Below are 16626 nucleotides of genomic sequence, written 5' to 3'. Positions count from 1 at the left end.
CTGCACTTAGGCACCTAAGTGTAGGAATGACATTTGTTTAGCTTATTAGCGACATGCCTCCGATGTATTGGAAAACATCGTTCCAAGTAGGACACAGCAGCGAAAGGCACCCAAACAGGAAGTGGAGCACCACGAAAGAGAGAAAAGGAGTGTTATTTTTAAGAGATAGCATCAAACAATGTTGGCCCGCTTTGGTCACAAAGACATCATGTATACATGGACTGCAGCGCTGATGGATGTTGGCGTGTGTTTATAGACATGTTTAAAGTCGCACCATTCTTATTGATACCATCGTTTTTCACTGATATCGGCTCATCGATCGTAGCATCGCTATTGGCTACCAAAGCAGAAAGTAAAACGGTTTAATTTGGGATCATTTTGAACCAAGAAAGTACAAAAATGACTCCAGTGTGGATCGATATTGAGTGAATGGAATGAGGTTCCTCGGGATGGTCAAGTTAGCGCATGAGTAACTTTGATAAGTTAGCTTGTTCTTGCATACTGTATGTCATATTTCACCGTTTATTTCCATGCATTTGACTTGTAGATTTAAATTTGAGCTTGTTTAGCTCTGATCCTCAGGACTCCTTTTTGCTCGCTGTTTGTGCTTTTGGTAAAACAAGGGCATTTGTTGGGGTTTTATCTTTTGCAGAGCAGAAAGTAAACCTGTTGTTGAGCGAATGGAGCTATATGTACTAGGCAGGTGACGTTGGTGTGTTACTAGCTTTTGGTATGTCATTTTTGTATTTACCGTGGGGTAGTTTAGCGCTGAGCCTCAGAATTCTGCTACGTTTTTGCTGTATTTTTTTTTTTAACAAAGCAAGGATACACTTTTAGTCTCGGAGTAAAAATATTATTTTGTGTCTCTAGTATGCAGAACATTATATTATTCAAATAATATTTGATTAATAATCTTCCCGGGCGGCACGGCGGTTGAGTGGTTAGCGCGCAGACCTCATAGCTCGGAGACCAGGGTTCAATTCCACCCTCGGCGGAGTTTCCTCCCACATTCCAAAAACATGCTAGGTTAATTGGTGACTCCAAATTGTCCATAGGTATGAATGTGAGTGTGAATGGTTGTTTGTCTATATAACCCGCCTCTTGCCCAAAGACAGCTGGGATAGGCTCCAGCACCCCCGCGACCCTCGTGAGGAAAAGCGGTAGAAAATGAATGAATGAATGAATGTTAATCTTCCCGGGCGGCACGGCGGTCGAGTGGTTAGCGCGCAGACCGAACAGTTCGGAGACCAGGGTTCAATTCCACCCTCGGCCTTCTCTGTGTGGAGTTTGCATGTTCTCCCCGTGCATGCGTGGGTTTTCTCCGGGTACTCCGGTTTCCTCCCACATTCCAAAAACATGCTAGGTTAATTAGCGACTCCAAATTGTCCATAGGTATGAATGTGAGTGTGAATGGTTGTTTGTCTATATGTGTCCTGTGATTGGCTGGCCACCAGTCCAGGGTGTACCCCGCCTCTCACCCAAAGACAGCTGGGATAGGCTCCAGCACCCCCTGCAACCCTCGTGAAAAAAAGCAGTAATGAATGAATGAATGAATGTTAATCTTCCCAATATTTCCGAAGGCCCATCCTAAGGCAAAGCAGGAAGTGACTTCAGGATGTTTTCCACCATCTTGCAGCTAATAAGCAACCGTGCTGTGGGAGCAAATCACCTCTGTCATCTTTTATTCAAGCTATGAGCTCGGTGGCAACATGCGACAGATGTCTTACAGGAAGGCGGCCAAAAAAGCGCACGGATATACGCATCCCAAAATTCCCTCCAAAACACAGCGTCGGCGTTAACGCTAAACAAGGGCGCTATGGTCAAACAAGACATGACGGCACAACGGCCACTGTTAAAGGCGAGCAGGCGTCATCCTCCGATGCGATTACACCGACACTGTGAATAATCCTGTGAAGCTTCATCAAAGACGGGAATATGAAGCGGGATGTTTTTCCATGCAGGAGGAGCTGTTTACATGACGACAGCATGTAATCCACTCAGAGATGTATGCTGCATTTGAACACGATGGATATGGATGTACATGACGCAAAAACCTGCAAAAATTCCCACTTCACAAGACTCAATAACAAGTGCATGCGTTGAGTTTTTATGGTCAAAACCAGTTTTATGTTATGTAGGGCCAAATCACAGCAGATGTCATCTCAAGGCACTTTAAACAGGAAGAAGATATCAAACCTCGTCATACATTTCAGAGAACCAATAGAACCCCACATGGGCAAGAACCTGGCAACACTCAAGGAAAAACTCCTTCTCGGGGGGGGGAAAAAACTCGAACAGAACGCAGACTCTGTCGGATATCGGCCAGTTGGGTTGAAAGAGATCATATATAATGTATAGCTGGGGTGGGCACACTTTTTGACTCTCATATAGTTTATGTGTGTGTATATATAACAACATACTTGCTCACGGTGCAACAAAACAACAACAAAACAAACACAACACATCCAAAGCTATTTAACGCCTCGCTTACATCAACAACTAAGCATTAAACATAACATATAACTTAAAAGTGTTACTTCCAAATGTCCGCAAAGCATTCTGGGTAGTCCAGCTGCAACAACAATATGAAGTGTGAACAATAAACCATTGTTAACTCCTCTTTGTTTACTTCTCTGACAGCATATTTTGCAATTCAGCAGAGAAAGAGTAGTACAAGCTACCCAGCATGCTTTGCGGCAGGAATTATATGAGTTTTTTTTTGGAAATGGGTATTGTGTGTTGTCTTGCCCACAAAAAAAAGGAATTTGGAAATGCCCGGTATGCTGGATATAGACACTTGGTGGGCCTAATGTGGCCCACGGTCCACAGTTTGCCCACCCCTGTTTTAGATAGTAAGATTGCTATATACTGTGTGTTATCACCCAGGTTAACATAATAAAGACACAGGAGGCGGGAAAATCAAGTCACCCAAGTTTATAAATGAATAAACTAAAAAGGGAATAAAAAGGCCACGCAGCTGGGAGACCCAAGTTCAATTCTCCACATCTCTGTGTTGAGTTTGCATGTTCTCCCCGTGCATGTGTGAGTTTTCTCCGGGTACTGCGGTTTCCTCCCACATTCCAAAAACATGCTAGGTTAATTAGCGACTCCAAATTGTCCATAGGTATGAATGTGAGTGTGAATGGTTGTTTGTCTATATGTGCCCTGTGATTGGCTGGCCACCAGTCCAGGGTGTACCCTGCCTCTTGCCCGAAGACAGCTGGGATAGGCTCCAGCAACCCCTGCGACCCTGAAAATGAATGAATGAATAAACTAAAAAGATGAAAAAACACATCACTTCATTGCTAAATGAGAAAAACCACACAATTAAAACCCTCAAGAAAAGAAACCTGAAAATAGGACAGCCGGTCACACCAGGACTCATCTCCACCTTCTTCAGGGTGGAGACGAGTACAGTACATACTTTCCACTGAGGATAGGTCAACATTAAGCCATTATTGTCAAAACATCTGGCAACACAAGTGAGCAGCAGGATAACTGTGTCAGTATAGTATTCATTATGTGAGTAGCCAGCAATGTAAATGAATAGTATAGCATTTTGTCAGTAGCGGATTTGTTTCAGGGCTGCACGAGTGCTGCCCCAAAATGGGTGAGCCGTGGTTCATCGTAGGGAAACATGATTTCTGTCACATTGTGAAGCAAAGCTCTCACTAAATCTTAGACGGGTCAAGTCAAAGGCGTCTCATAGAGGTCCAACACCTCCCATCTTTAAGGAGGTCTTTGCTGGTTAAAGAAACATGAAGACTTCCTGCATGTCAAAGGTCAATGTGAAGGTAACGGCCCCGCGGTTTGTTTGGGACGTTGAACCTCAGAGGAAGTGAGCCAATCTTCACCCGCCGTGTAACTTTAGACGTCTCAAACACGCCACAGCCCCATTTTCTTCTTCGGTTTCACGCAAACTTTGAAGTGACGACATGAAAACCTGCTACAAATCATGCGGCTCAGCCAACTTTAACACTTTAATATGCGCAAATGTTTTTAAAGCCATTAGAATTGTTAAATATTCTTCCATCAAGCAGCCTTTCATGTCTTGAAAATATGCTTTATGTTTTACGGCCTTTTCAAAACAAAAAACATTTAACGTCAATCACCAGATGAAACATTTTCAAGTTTGTTTATTTTTTTTTTTTATTCTACACTTACAAAAATGTCAGGTCATAAAAAGTCATTTGTTATGCATACGCCATAAAAACAATATATAAAACATTGCGTTCAGCATCCAAAAAAAAAAGAAAGAAAATAATTCTGCTATTATTTTCATGAAAGAACGAAGGCACACGTCTTCTCTGTTAACACAGTGAAGAAATGTTTTTTTTTTTTTATTTTACTTTACGCCGTTCCCACTGGAATTGAGTAGGATTTTATACAAAAAGCAAAGCACCATAATTAATGAATTGATTAATTAAATGAATGACTTCACTTTCTTTACAAATTCCTACTATTTTGGTGAAAACACATAAGACTCAAAATCCAAATTATACTTTTAAAAGCGATGCTGTCAAGTTTATAGTCGCTTAAATACAGTATTTATAAAAAAAACAACAAAATCACAAGGAGAGGCACATTTTTGTATACTGTACATTTCAGTGACGCACAAAATACAGTGAAAATATGTCATTTATTAGTGTACACACGTGTCTGTTCCCAACCTGAGACAGTGAATATGAATGTAAAAATCACCTTCCTTCAACCTGAAGCATGAATATACCATCAAAGAATATCATTTTATTGTTTATACTGACTCCGGTGTTGCCGTAATGTGACGTAAATGCACTTAAAGCCCAATTAAACTGGATAAAAGATGGAATTGCAACCACAAAAATCAACTTTCAGTTTTTACTTTGAGATATTTACTTCCTGCGAAGTGAAATCTGAAATGAAGGAGCAGAAATGGCCCAGAAAACGAATGTGGGGCCCAATTTGTCCATCTGCTTCTCACAATGTAGATGAATAAATTGGCTGAAAAAGGTTTTATTTTCTTTTCGCTCTAAAGTCCCACGCAGTGAATTCAGCAGCAAAATCAGGCGGTTGAGCTTGAAAGAAAACATTTTGTGGTCCATTTTCTTAGGAAATAAATACAAGCATGGAAGAAACAGACACAAGTCGAGTAGAAGGTGATGGAAAAATACATTTTAGGGTTTTTTTGTGATAAATGTTAAAAAAAACTAAATATTCCGATTGGTCATAAGGTTTTAAGACATGTTTTTCGGTGTCGCAGTGATTGAAAGCTTCCAATGGCCACATTGTTCTCTTAATGCTTGTTTCTTCTTAACCTTCAACCTCCTCGCCTTCCTCTCCAAGATTGTTTGTCAAGCCCACCAAACAGGAAGTGAGGACAATGTGTCGGCCCACCAGAGATAAATAACACACGGCAGGAACAGGCGGGCACAACCCCCCCCCGTCCTCCCTCCTTCTGGACAGGAATATGACTCCGATGTTTGGTTTTAGCGTTGATTCGAGGAGGGAAGACGGTGCTGGAAGTTCACACGTGAATGCCGAAAAAGATTGATGTGACTTCCAGCTATTGTGTCCTCGGTTTTGGTCTTCCAAGCAAGAACAACAAGGAGACCAATCCCAACAATCTCAATTTGAAATTTTAAGTGTGGAAAAATGGCCTGTGGCGGGATTATCAATGGTTCCAGGATTCTTGGATTAATTGGAAAAGGACATGGAAAGGGAATATTCATTCATTCATTTTCTACCGCTTTTTCCTCACGAGGGTAGCGGGGGGTGCTGGAGCCTATCCCAGCTGCCTTCGGGCGAGAGGCGGGGTACACCCTGGACTGGTCGCCAGCCAATCACAGGGCGGAAAGGGAATATATCAAATCCTATTCCAAAGCTATTAAAACTGCCGTTCAACTTGTGAGTGTAGTACTCCACATTGGTCACTAGGTGTCAGTAATTGTCCAGTGATACAAGCACCAGACTTGATCAACAACTAGCTTTTACTGCAGGTTCATATTACTGCACAACAGGCGCAATAATATGAACTTAATGATAATCAGCATCATCATAATAACAACACAGTCGACTGTTGCTGCCATAGCCCACAATAAGCTAAACCTCAACTCGGAACCCCCAACGTCAAAACCTGTCCATCATCATTCTACTCCCGTACAAGATAAACTGTCTTAAATTACTTATTTTCTCTGACTATATCGGCTATATTGGGTAATACTAATGTAAAAGTGACTATAGGGATGTTATTCCATGTCTAGAGGGCTCTAATCATTCATTCATTCATCTTCTACCACTTTTCCTCATGAGGGTCTCGGGGGTGCTGGAGCCTATCCCAGCTGTCTTCGGGCGAGAGGCGTGGTACACCCTGGACTGGTGGCCAGCCAATCACAGGGCACATATAGACAAACAACCATTCACACTCACATTCATACCTATGGACAATTTGGAGTCGCCAATTAACCTAGCATGTTTTTGGAATGTGGGAGGAAACCGGAGTACCCGGAGAAAACCCACGCATGTACGGGGAGAACATGCAAACTCCACGGGCCGAGGGTGGAATTGATCCCTGGTCTCCTAGCTGTGAGGTCTGCACATTAACCACTTGACCGCCGTGCCGCCCCAGCTCTAATCATGTTTTTAAAAAGTATTTAGCACATTGTAAACACTTTTTTTTTTGCCAGAACTATGAAGAAATTCAATCTGGAACAAATAACCGTGATACCTTTATCTGCAAGAACGGGATTAGAATTTTCTTTGGCCCATACCTGGTACTTCCTCAGAGTTTTATGTATATGGCTAAAGTAGTAATCATGCTAACAAACAAAACAACATAAGACTCACTGCATCTTCATTTCAACTGCATTGAAATTGGGGGGCGACACATTTGCCTTTTAACACCTTATATAAACCCAAAGCTCCCCAGACCTTTTTGCCGTCCTTATGGGAGTTTCCTGTGTGCTCCTCATGCTTCAAACGCACAATGAGGATGGTTATTAAACCTTCTACACATCTCTACCACCACTGACACCACTGACACCTGTGCATGACAAGGTTTGCACTCAGCTGCAACGTCTTTTTTGGACTTGAATGATTGTATTTTTATGATGAACCTTTTCTCTCCTGCTTGTGTTATCAATTTCTGCTGTTTTTCAAATGTACGAATATTTAAACTCACTTCTTGTAGTTTCTGTATTACGATATTTCACAGTACTTCTCATAGTATTATGACTTTTTTTAACATTATGACTTCATTCTAATATTTGTATTTTATTCCCATTAAAACATTTATTTTTTTACTATTTTTATTTTTTATTTTTATATTTTATTTGTGACTTATCTTATTAAATCGTATTTTCAAAATATAAAGGCCATAGAAAACTTGAACTGATTTATTTTAGAATGTACGTATTTTTCCAAATAAATCTATTCAGCAAATGTCCATTTTTTTGGAAGGTGGGGGTTTGATTCCACAAGCTTGACAGTAGCCAGAAGGATGAGAGGTTAAAGTTGTTGGCGCATCCGTGAGCTTCCTGAGTTGTACAGAGGACTTCACTGAGACGAGGCCTCTGAGAGTTGAGCTTTCAACACAACAATAACCGTGATGATGGCTCATGTCAAACAAAGCTCTTCTTTTTTTTTTTTCTTCCTTTTTCTTCCTCTCTCTGCTCGCTGACTTACTCGCCGCAGATAAAATGACAAATTGGAGCGAATGGCTCGACTGGAAAATGACTCCTCATTCACTGCTTGGCTTTTGGAGAAAACATTCAGAGTAGTTTTGCTTTACTTTTTTTCAGAATGCTGCTAAACGTGCAATGGTGCCTGATGGACTGTTGATTTAGTTCTGACTATTACTACGGTTCGTTGGCAAAAGAAAGGGATAAAACTTTAAAAAGATAAATATTTGGATTAAAAAGGCAGGAAAAACTCTTAAAAATAGACTTAAAAATGTAAAATTCCAGTCTTTGTTTTTGTTCCTTTTCAGTATCAACCAGGTTGTTTAACACCGTTAATAAACCACCAGCTTCTAATTTCTTGGTTTAAATATTTTTTTTTTACACCAAAAAAAACACAAATTCAAAAATTGTCGATAATTTGGGGAGCCTATATTGGTAAGAGCAAATGTTGGAGTATTTTTAGCTATTTTAATTAAGTTTCACAATAGTGTATTCCAAGCGTTCCCCTTTTAGGTGGACAGTATTTTAAGATGTGTAGCGAAGACTGTTTTTTTTTATTTTTTTTTGTCCAACACTCTTCTTATTTTGTGGATTATACATTTAAATGTGTTGATGTACAGATTAAAAGAAAAAGTACAAAATTAAAAAAATGGCACACAAACTGCTCAGACCTCAACTCTGATTGGCTGCTCCCTTCTAGGCAATCGTCAAATGAGGAAGCCCCTCCCCCTCCTGTGACATCCTTATATCTGATTGGACGTCTTGGTAGAGCTTCCAGATTTCTCCAAGCTCCTCGTCCAGAAACAATACTGACACCATCAAGGTCAGTTGTTGTGTCTTAATGTGTGTGTGTGTGTGTGTGTGTGTACATGGCTGTTCAGTATTCCGGCATGTTCCCCAGAAGACTATTAGTGGTAGTAGTCACGCTCGTCCACGCCATACAGCTCAGCCAGGGTCCTGAACCTGGGGCCCCAGTCGCTCAAGAAGTCGTAATCCGAGTCCGAGCCGCTGGAGGAACTTCCCAAAGAGCTGAGGCTCCCCGCTATGGACTCTGGCCCCTCGTAACCGTAGATGTGCAGCGTATCGTACGGGAAGCCATCCCTGTCGTGGTCCGCCTCGTCTTTCTTTACCTCGATCATAGCCGCCATGTCGCCCTTGCAGGCGGAGGGCTGGCCGTGGTGCGGGTGGGGCTTCTGGACCATGGCGTAAAGGGACGGGTGGGGGTGGCAATCCGGGTGGCGGAGAAGCGAGCCATCGTGGAACGCCGATGTCAGAATGGAGACATCATACCTGAGCAAAGAGAGACTCAGATATTACAAAGGCGGGGCCTAAACCAGGAATAATACATGACAACATCCAGCAAAAAAACTTAATAACCAATAAGGAGATATTTGATTGCAATCATAGGTGCTATTTCCGCACAGAATGAGCCGTGTATTTAGCCGTGCGCTTTTTAAGATGCTTCACATTAGATTAGATTCAGATTACATCAAACATTAATGATTCCTTTCAACTAAACTGGGTCAGAAAATTATGGGACGCAGCCCAGGAGATAAATACTGCGAACAAGAGGAGGTTTAATACACTTTAATACGGCTTTTCCTTCAAGTACAAAGTGTCTCGCATGAACAAGTCGGGGAATAAATATTGATAAGAAGCTCAATAAGAGGCATCAAATATTGCACAAACAATCTGCGGTAATTAGCTTGAAAGTCATTTGGGTTCCGCTACCGCTGTTTTGAGATAAATTAAACTCGCAATAAATAAAAAAATAACGTCTGGTGCTTGTGCGTTTCACTAAACATTACAGTAATATCACTGCCACCTAGTGACCGGTGTAGAATAGTACATGTCATCACATTGTCTATGAATGCGCCTTGTCTTTTATTTCATTCAGCCACTTTTATGCTTGAAAATACTTCATTTAGACAAAGATGTCAAATATGCTTCAATATAATATAGTATAATATAATAATCATATATATTTATTTATATATATTATTTATATATATATATATTATATATTATAATTTATATATATTATTTCTATTTTTTCTATGGTGAGTCTAATGCTAAGCTAATGCTGCTGAGCTAACTATTCAGAAATCGAACTTTGACTTACAGTTGTCCCTCACTTTAACGCGTTTTTTCATAACAAATACTATATGGTCTATTATTATTTTTTAAAATATGCATATTTAAGCAAATTGTACATTTTTATGGCCGAAATTAAGCATTTTCAATGCTAAAAATGGCTGTTCTTCAGGACAAAGTGTGTATGACAGTCTAATTTAGGCGTGGTGCTGAACTAACTACTCAGAAATCGAACTTTGACTTACAGTTGTCCCTCACTTTAATGCGTATTTTCATAACAAATACTGTATGGTCTATTATTGTTTTTAAAAATATGCATATTGAAGCAAATTGTACATTTTCATGGCCGAAATTAAGCATTTTCAAACCTAAAAAATAGCTGTTCTTCAGGACAAAGTGTGTATGACAGTCTAATTTAGGTGTGGTGCTGAACTAACTATTCAGAAATCGAACTTTGACTTACAGTTGTCCCTCACTTTAACACGTTTTTTCATAACAAATACTATATGGTCTATTATTATTTTAAAAAATATGCATATTTAAGCAAATTGTACATTTTCATGGCCGAAATTAAGCATTTGCGATCCTAAAAATGGCTGTTCTTCAGGACAAAGTGTGTATGACATTAGAAGAAGGTGATCTTTTTTATTCTACATACCCGTTGGTGTCCATCTCTCCTCCCCCCTCCTCGTCGTACGTGACCAGCTGTTCGTGAATCTCTCCGCTGTTCTTCATATTGGCCAGTGAATCCTTGTGATAGCGTTTCTTCATCACAAAGAGAATCACGATCACTGAAAGAAACAGCAGATGCGTTCAGTTTTGGGCGAAGACTCGCTCTTATTCTTGGAAGACAAGGAAAGTTCTCCAGCAGTGTTAGATGTTTGACAGACAGCAGTTGGTGCGACGCAATTAACCAGCACATGAAAACTTTTGGCTGGCAAGATTAAAGCGGTCAGCCGACGAGAAAGCCAGCAAGGCTTTCTAAAGCGATGTGTGTATGTGGGGGGGAAGAAATTAGGGCAGCAATGAGAATGGGGCCAGGAAGTGAGCGAGAAAGGAGGAAGGCGCGCTAACAAGGGAGCGAGCCTGGAAAACACAGGCGGCAAAATGAGCGACGGATGGTTTTAAGGTGTCTGCAAAGTTTGCCTACAGCAATGGAAGATACTCAGCTGGCAGGAAACCCACAGTAAGCACTTGGCAAAGATGGGAAGGAGGAAGAGGAATGAGTTGTTGATAAAATATCTACCTAGCTATAATATTTGTCTATCTATCTGTAAATGTATAACTCATGACTTGACTTGACTCATGACTGGATTGCGGTTAGGGGTTATACCAGTAGTGGGAGCACACGACTTGGCCTCAAATCAGATTCGAGTGAACATTTTTGATGACTTTGGACTTGTCTGGACGATATCATCAAAGACTTGCAACTTGACTTGGACGTTGACATTGATGACTTGAAAAATACTACACATCAGTAAAATGTGTAGACAAATGTTTAGACTTGACTCAGGACTCGATTGAGGTTAGGAGTTATACCAGAAGGGGTGGCACACGACTTTGCCTCAAATCAGATTCAAGTAAAAATTTTGATGACTTTAGACTTGTCTGAACAATATCATCCAAGACTTGCATATTCACTTGGACGTTGACATCGATGACTCAGGACTTGGCTCGTACTGATGACTTGAAAATACTACAAATGAGTAAAATGTGTAGACTTGACTCATGATTGGATTGTAGTCAGGGGTTATACCAGAAGTGGTGGCACACGACTTGGCCTCGAATCAGATTCGTGTTAAAATTTTGATGACTTTGTACTTGTCTGGACGATATCATCAAAGAATTGCAACTTGACTTGAATGTTGACATCGATGACTCAGGACTTGGCTCGGACTTATGACTTAAAAATACTACACTTGAGTAAAATGTGTAGACTTGACTCATGACTGGATTGAGGTTAGGGGTTATACCAGAAGTGGGAGCACACGACTTGGCCTCGAATCAGATTTGTGTTAAAATTTTGATGACTTTAGACTTGGGGTTATACCAGAAGTGGTGGCACACGACTTGGCATCGAATCAGATTTGTGTCAAAATTGTGATGACTTTAGCTTTGTCTGGACGATATCATCAAAAACTTGACTTGGATGTTGACATCGATGACTCAGGACTTGACTCGGATTGATGACTTGAAAATACTACACTTGAGTAAAATTTGTGCCCGTTCAAAGTAGGCAGAATATTTTCCCAAAGTATCTGCCTCACTGAATGCATCTATTAACGTCCAATCAGGTTTAAGGACAAATAACGAGTGGGGCGAATCAATGTCTTTGTATGGTAATGCTTTGTCAGCACTCTTTTTCAATGCATTCATTATATTTGCCCAGTTTAACAGTTACATAGTTAAAATGGCATTTTATTTGATCGACACTAAACAGTTTATCCTTCTATTATTTCCAATGGGAATAATCAAAATTGAAAACAGATGCCGAGGTTGGATTATTCTGTAACGCAGATGAACTGACAATCAAGATCATGTGATGACTTTGTAGGAACTTCCCTCTAGACTCCACTTATGTTCCATTCCAGCTTGTCGGAGGAGGAGGAGGAGGAGAAGGTTCCAAAAGGACGAAGGAAGTGAAGGAAATGGGACAAAACCCCGAGAATACAGACAAGGAGAGAGGAAGTGAAGGAAGCATGTGACATTAGATTAAGGCGGCAAGCTCTCGGGGGCTGTGATGTGAACCTCTGTCTCTCTCTCTGGACGTGCGGCATTAGCCATGCCTTTTAGGAGAGAGCGAGTGGGACTCATTTAAGTTTGCATGGGAAAGCAACAGATTAATCTTTTACAACACATGCTCTGCAGTTTAATAAGCCCGCCAGATATCAGACTTAGAGAAGAGGGGGGAAAAAAAAAGGGAAGACTTCCTTTTCTTTGTGGAGTGAGAAACTGTTCTTTTCGGAGGGTCAAACGCGTCTTGTGGTGAGAAAAAGTGAACGGGGAGTGGTAGCGCTTAAATTGCTCCAGGCCATCATGGCAGATAATGACAAGTGCATTAAATAGTTAATCTGGCCTGCGTTGAAGGCATTTTGATAAAGCCGAGGAGGCCCGGCGGGAGAGAAGAAGAAGGAGAAAAAACGGAGATCTGGATAGAGAAGGAGTGTATTAATAGTTAATAAGTTGAGTGTTTGGTGCCATTTGATAAGCAGACGGCACCTAAAGTGCTGATAAACTCTCCTCATTACCACTCCTATTCTTCCCACTCTTTTCCCACAATCCACCTTGTCACCACTCCCCGTCCTTTAACCTCCTTCTGTCTGCCTCTCAGACCATCTTTTCTCCTGAGCCATCACTATCTCCCTCATCTACCCCTCCTTGCTGTCTTTATCTCCAAGTTCCTCCTCTCATGCTTCTCACAAGGCCGCCAATCACTGTCCCGCCTCTCATCCGACCTGACGTGTGTTTTTTTTTTTGTTTTTTTTTCTCGCCGTGGAAAGGACAAGCTAAAGCAGCAGGGGGAGCGAAGGTATCAAAGAGAATGCTCGCAACTGCGGGCTTTATTTTCGCATCCTTGGCTGAATTATTCATTAAACCAACAACACCGGGATCGGGGGGGGGGGGCAGGTTCCACACAAAAGCATCCTAGTCTGTGAATCAGACGTCTGCCTTTATGTTACGAGTGTGAAACCGTGTCATGTAGTCATTTATACATTACCAACCACAAGACACGTACCAAGCTAGAACCAATGAACATTCAGTAAGGATTTTTTTTACTGTTTGAGACCACTTGCATTGGTGCCAAGTGTGGAAGTGGTCACCGATCCAAGCAAATGAGTGCAATTTTGAATGCAATTTTAGTTTGAAGTGATATTTTCGGAATGGAATATTTTTCACTCATTTGAGAATGAGCACAAGACATCATCCATACACTTGAATGTCAGCTTACCAAGTATGGTGAGAATGCAGAGAAGAATGGCGATGAGCACATGGACGCTCACTCCCATCTTCTGAGCCACGGCCTTACACTGTGTGGGAATCCTCCTGGCATCGCATCGACATGCCTACAACAAACGAGCCGTTGAATGACATTGTTAGTATGATATATATCTTATCTAGTACGTTATACACAAACATCATATATACGACCTTGATGACAAGTTTGGTGATGCTGGTCTGGATGGGGCGTCCGCCGTCACTAATGCTCACGTCCACGCTGTACTCATGGGGGTCATCCAGGTTGAAGGGGCCTTGTTTCACCAGGACGTCTGCTGTGTTGTCTGAACACACACAAATTATGTATTAATATAGCATCAAACAGCATAATCTCCATTTCTTGTTTGGTCCACTTCATGTCTTTTCATGACACCCATCCATGCCACTAATCCTCATAAGGAGTCGCAGGTATGCTGGAGCCTATCCTGGCTGACTTCGGGCAAAAATTTGGACTCGCCAATGAACCGAGCATGTTTTTGGAATGTGGGAGGAAATGTGTAGAGTCATGAGTGGGTTTTCTCCGGGTACTCCGGTTTCCTCCCACATTCCAAAAACATGCTAGGTTAATTGACGACTCCAAATTGTCCATAGGTATGAATGTGAGTGTGAATGGTTGTTTGTCTATATGTGCCCTGTGATTGGCTGGCGACAAGTCCAGGGTGTACCCCGCCTCTCGCCTGAAGACAGCTGGGATAGGCTCCAGCACCCCCGCGACTCTTGTGAGGAAAAGCGGTAGAAAATGAATGAACATTATTAGAGCCTCCTAGACATGAACTAACACCCCTATGGTCACCTTTTTAAGACTCATGCTCGTGTGTGATGCTATACATGTGGAGGAATATCGGGCGTGGCATTGGTTATGTAGGTCGTAATTTGTGACAGTATATATATATATATATATATATATATATATATATATATATATATATATATATATATATATATATATATATATATATATATATATATATATATATATATACATACACGTATTACCCCGCGACCCTCCTGAGGACAAGCGGTAGAAAATGAATGAATGAGTGAACGCTACCTCAAAAAACGTTTAAGGCTAATAATATAAACCTTGCCTTGTTGAATGATCTCTCCTTTATTGCAAGGTGGGAAGAATAAATTTGCATATGGCTTACCGTCGAGACTGATTTTGTCTCATTTGACTGACAAAAGAAAACCTAATAAAGCTAATAAGTCCATTACACCCACAACTTAAAACAGGCTTTGCTACACATCTTATCATGCAGCCAACTATCTGTCAGTCAGCTACAAACGTGGGAGGAAGTCGGATCATTTTTCCCTGTGAATATTCTCATTCATCCAGGTCATTGTATTCTCAGGGATTGAATCTATCTCAACTGGACTGTTCAGGTTGTCTGAGAAGTCTAGAGCTGTCCTTTGTATCCCACCTTGTCTTTGAGCGGATGAAGCCTACTCGGATAAGAGGCGAAGCCCCCTCTAAGACAACTTGGATCATTTTGTTTTTCTTCAGCAAATAGGCTGACCTGGCGGATGCTTCTGTTACAATTTGATTGTAGCTCACGTGGCTATGCTGACATTTGTGTCTTCCTGTCCAACTCCTAAATGTTCCATTGTTGTATGTGATACCCGTATATAGCATCCATTACTAAGTAGATTCATTGCACAATAGCGCTTCTTAGACACAGACATGGAAAAAGACACTTCCAATACACTATTGTGGGATGTCTGAGACTTATTTACAATAGGTGAAACATAGTATAACATAGGTCTTTTGAAAGAAAACAACCAAACCAATAGTCCAACGTAAAACTTCAGGCTTTTCTAACAATGAAGCCATCTGTCAAAAGTCCACCAGGCAAGCTTCCTGCTCTGAGACCTTTTTCCACAATGTACAATCACTTGAGGAATTCCAAAAGCAACAATTACAGGAAAGAACCCCGGTGTTCACTCTTAACTTATTTGGACTCATAGAAACAGTTGTGTTGACATTTGAACATAAATCATCCGATCACTCCTTACTTTATTTATTTATTTTTAAATGTAAACATCACATTGTAAGAATTATTGTCCAGATTTAGGAACTAGATTTGCAGTAAACTGACTTTTTTATCGAAATACTGCATTTGGGTTTTTGCATTTACTTGCAAAACCTTACTTACTTTGTAATTCTTCTAATTTCCAAAGATTGTCTCTTTCCATATAAGGAAGATGCATTCTCAGTTACATCTGGAGAGCAATTGAAGAGGTCAAATGACGTTGGTAATCGCGTAGATGGTCCGTGAAGGTGAAAGGTCAGCCTTTGTGGTTGCTTTAACAAAAACAGTGGACCTTCTCAGTTCAGGCAGCTGTTTGGACTTTTTTTTTTTTTTGGTCCAACGCTCTGACAGCATGAGACGACTATCAAAAGTGCTAAGTTCGCCCTCTGACCCCGTTGAAATGCAATCATCTCAGTTGAGAGCGTGTACCAACCAGCATGCAGAGGCAAATCGAGTGTATTTTAACTCATTTACTGTGTAGACCAGGGGTGCTCATTAAGTCGATCGCGAGCTACCGGTCGATCGCGGGGGTGGTACTGGTCGATCGCTGGTCGATCGCGGCGTGACATTACAAAAATATCATCCCAGCATCAATGCCGTCACTTGATTGATATACAGGGCAGCCATTCAGATGACAACTGAATGTTGCCCTTCGGGCGACCAATCAAATCAAACAACGTCTCTAAGTGCAGCAGAACTTACGATGTCAGCCTATAATCCATCCCCGTTACTTGATTGACATACAGGACAACCAATCAGATGACAACTGAATTTTGACCTTTAGGTCACCGCTCATGCGTAAACAACGATGCAAAGTGCTAAGCTAGTCGGCGAATTGCGAGATTTTAAAG

The 16626-nt window shown here is 41.2% G+C and overlaps 1 protein-coding gene and 1 long non-coding RNA gene across 2 annotated transcripts in view; one reads left to right on the top strand and one right to left on the bottom strand.

The window, feature by feature from the left end:
* LOC131108219 (uncharacterized) overlaps positions 1 to 16626 on the top strand; it is a 113596-nt gene that overhangs the window by 34651 nt on the left and 62319 nt on the right. Inside the window, exon 2 of the long non-coding RNA XR_009120432.1 lies at positions 8356 to 8478. This is a non-coding gene — a long non-coding RNA (uncharacterized LOC131108219). The remainder of the gene's footprint in view (positions 1 to 8355; positions 8479 to 16626) is intronic.
* Positions 4119 to 16626, bottom strand: part of cdh5 (cadherin 5) — a 39708-nt gene continuing 27200 nt past the window's right edge. The window contains exons 12-15 of the mRNA XM_058059063.1: positions 13899 to 14029; positions 13699 to 13813; positions 10408 to 10540; positions 4119 to 8945 (exon numbers count right to left, since the gene is read on the bottom strand). Coding sequence (XP_057915046.1) covers positions 8564 to 8945; positions 10408 to 10540; positions 13699 to 13813; positions 13899 to 14029 — 761 coding nt within the window. The 3' untranslated portion in view covers positions 4119 to 8563. The remainder of the gene's footprint in view (positions 8946 to 10407; positions 10541 to 13698; positions 13814 to 13898; positions 14030 to 16626) is intronic.

This window comes from Doryrhamphus excisus, chromosome 20, assembly GCF_030265055.1.
Source record: "Doryrhamphus excisus isolate RoL2022-K1 chromosome 20, RoL_Dexc_1.0, whole genome shotgun sequence".
Taxonomy (NCBI): Eukaryota; Metazoa; Chordata; class Actinopteri; order Syngnathiformes; family Syngnathidae; genus Doryrhamphus; species Doryrhamphus excisus.
Note: the sequence above shows the minus strand (reverse complement) of the source record. Positions and strands in the feature narration are given on the sequence as shown.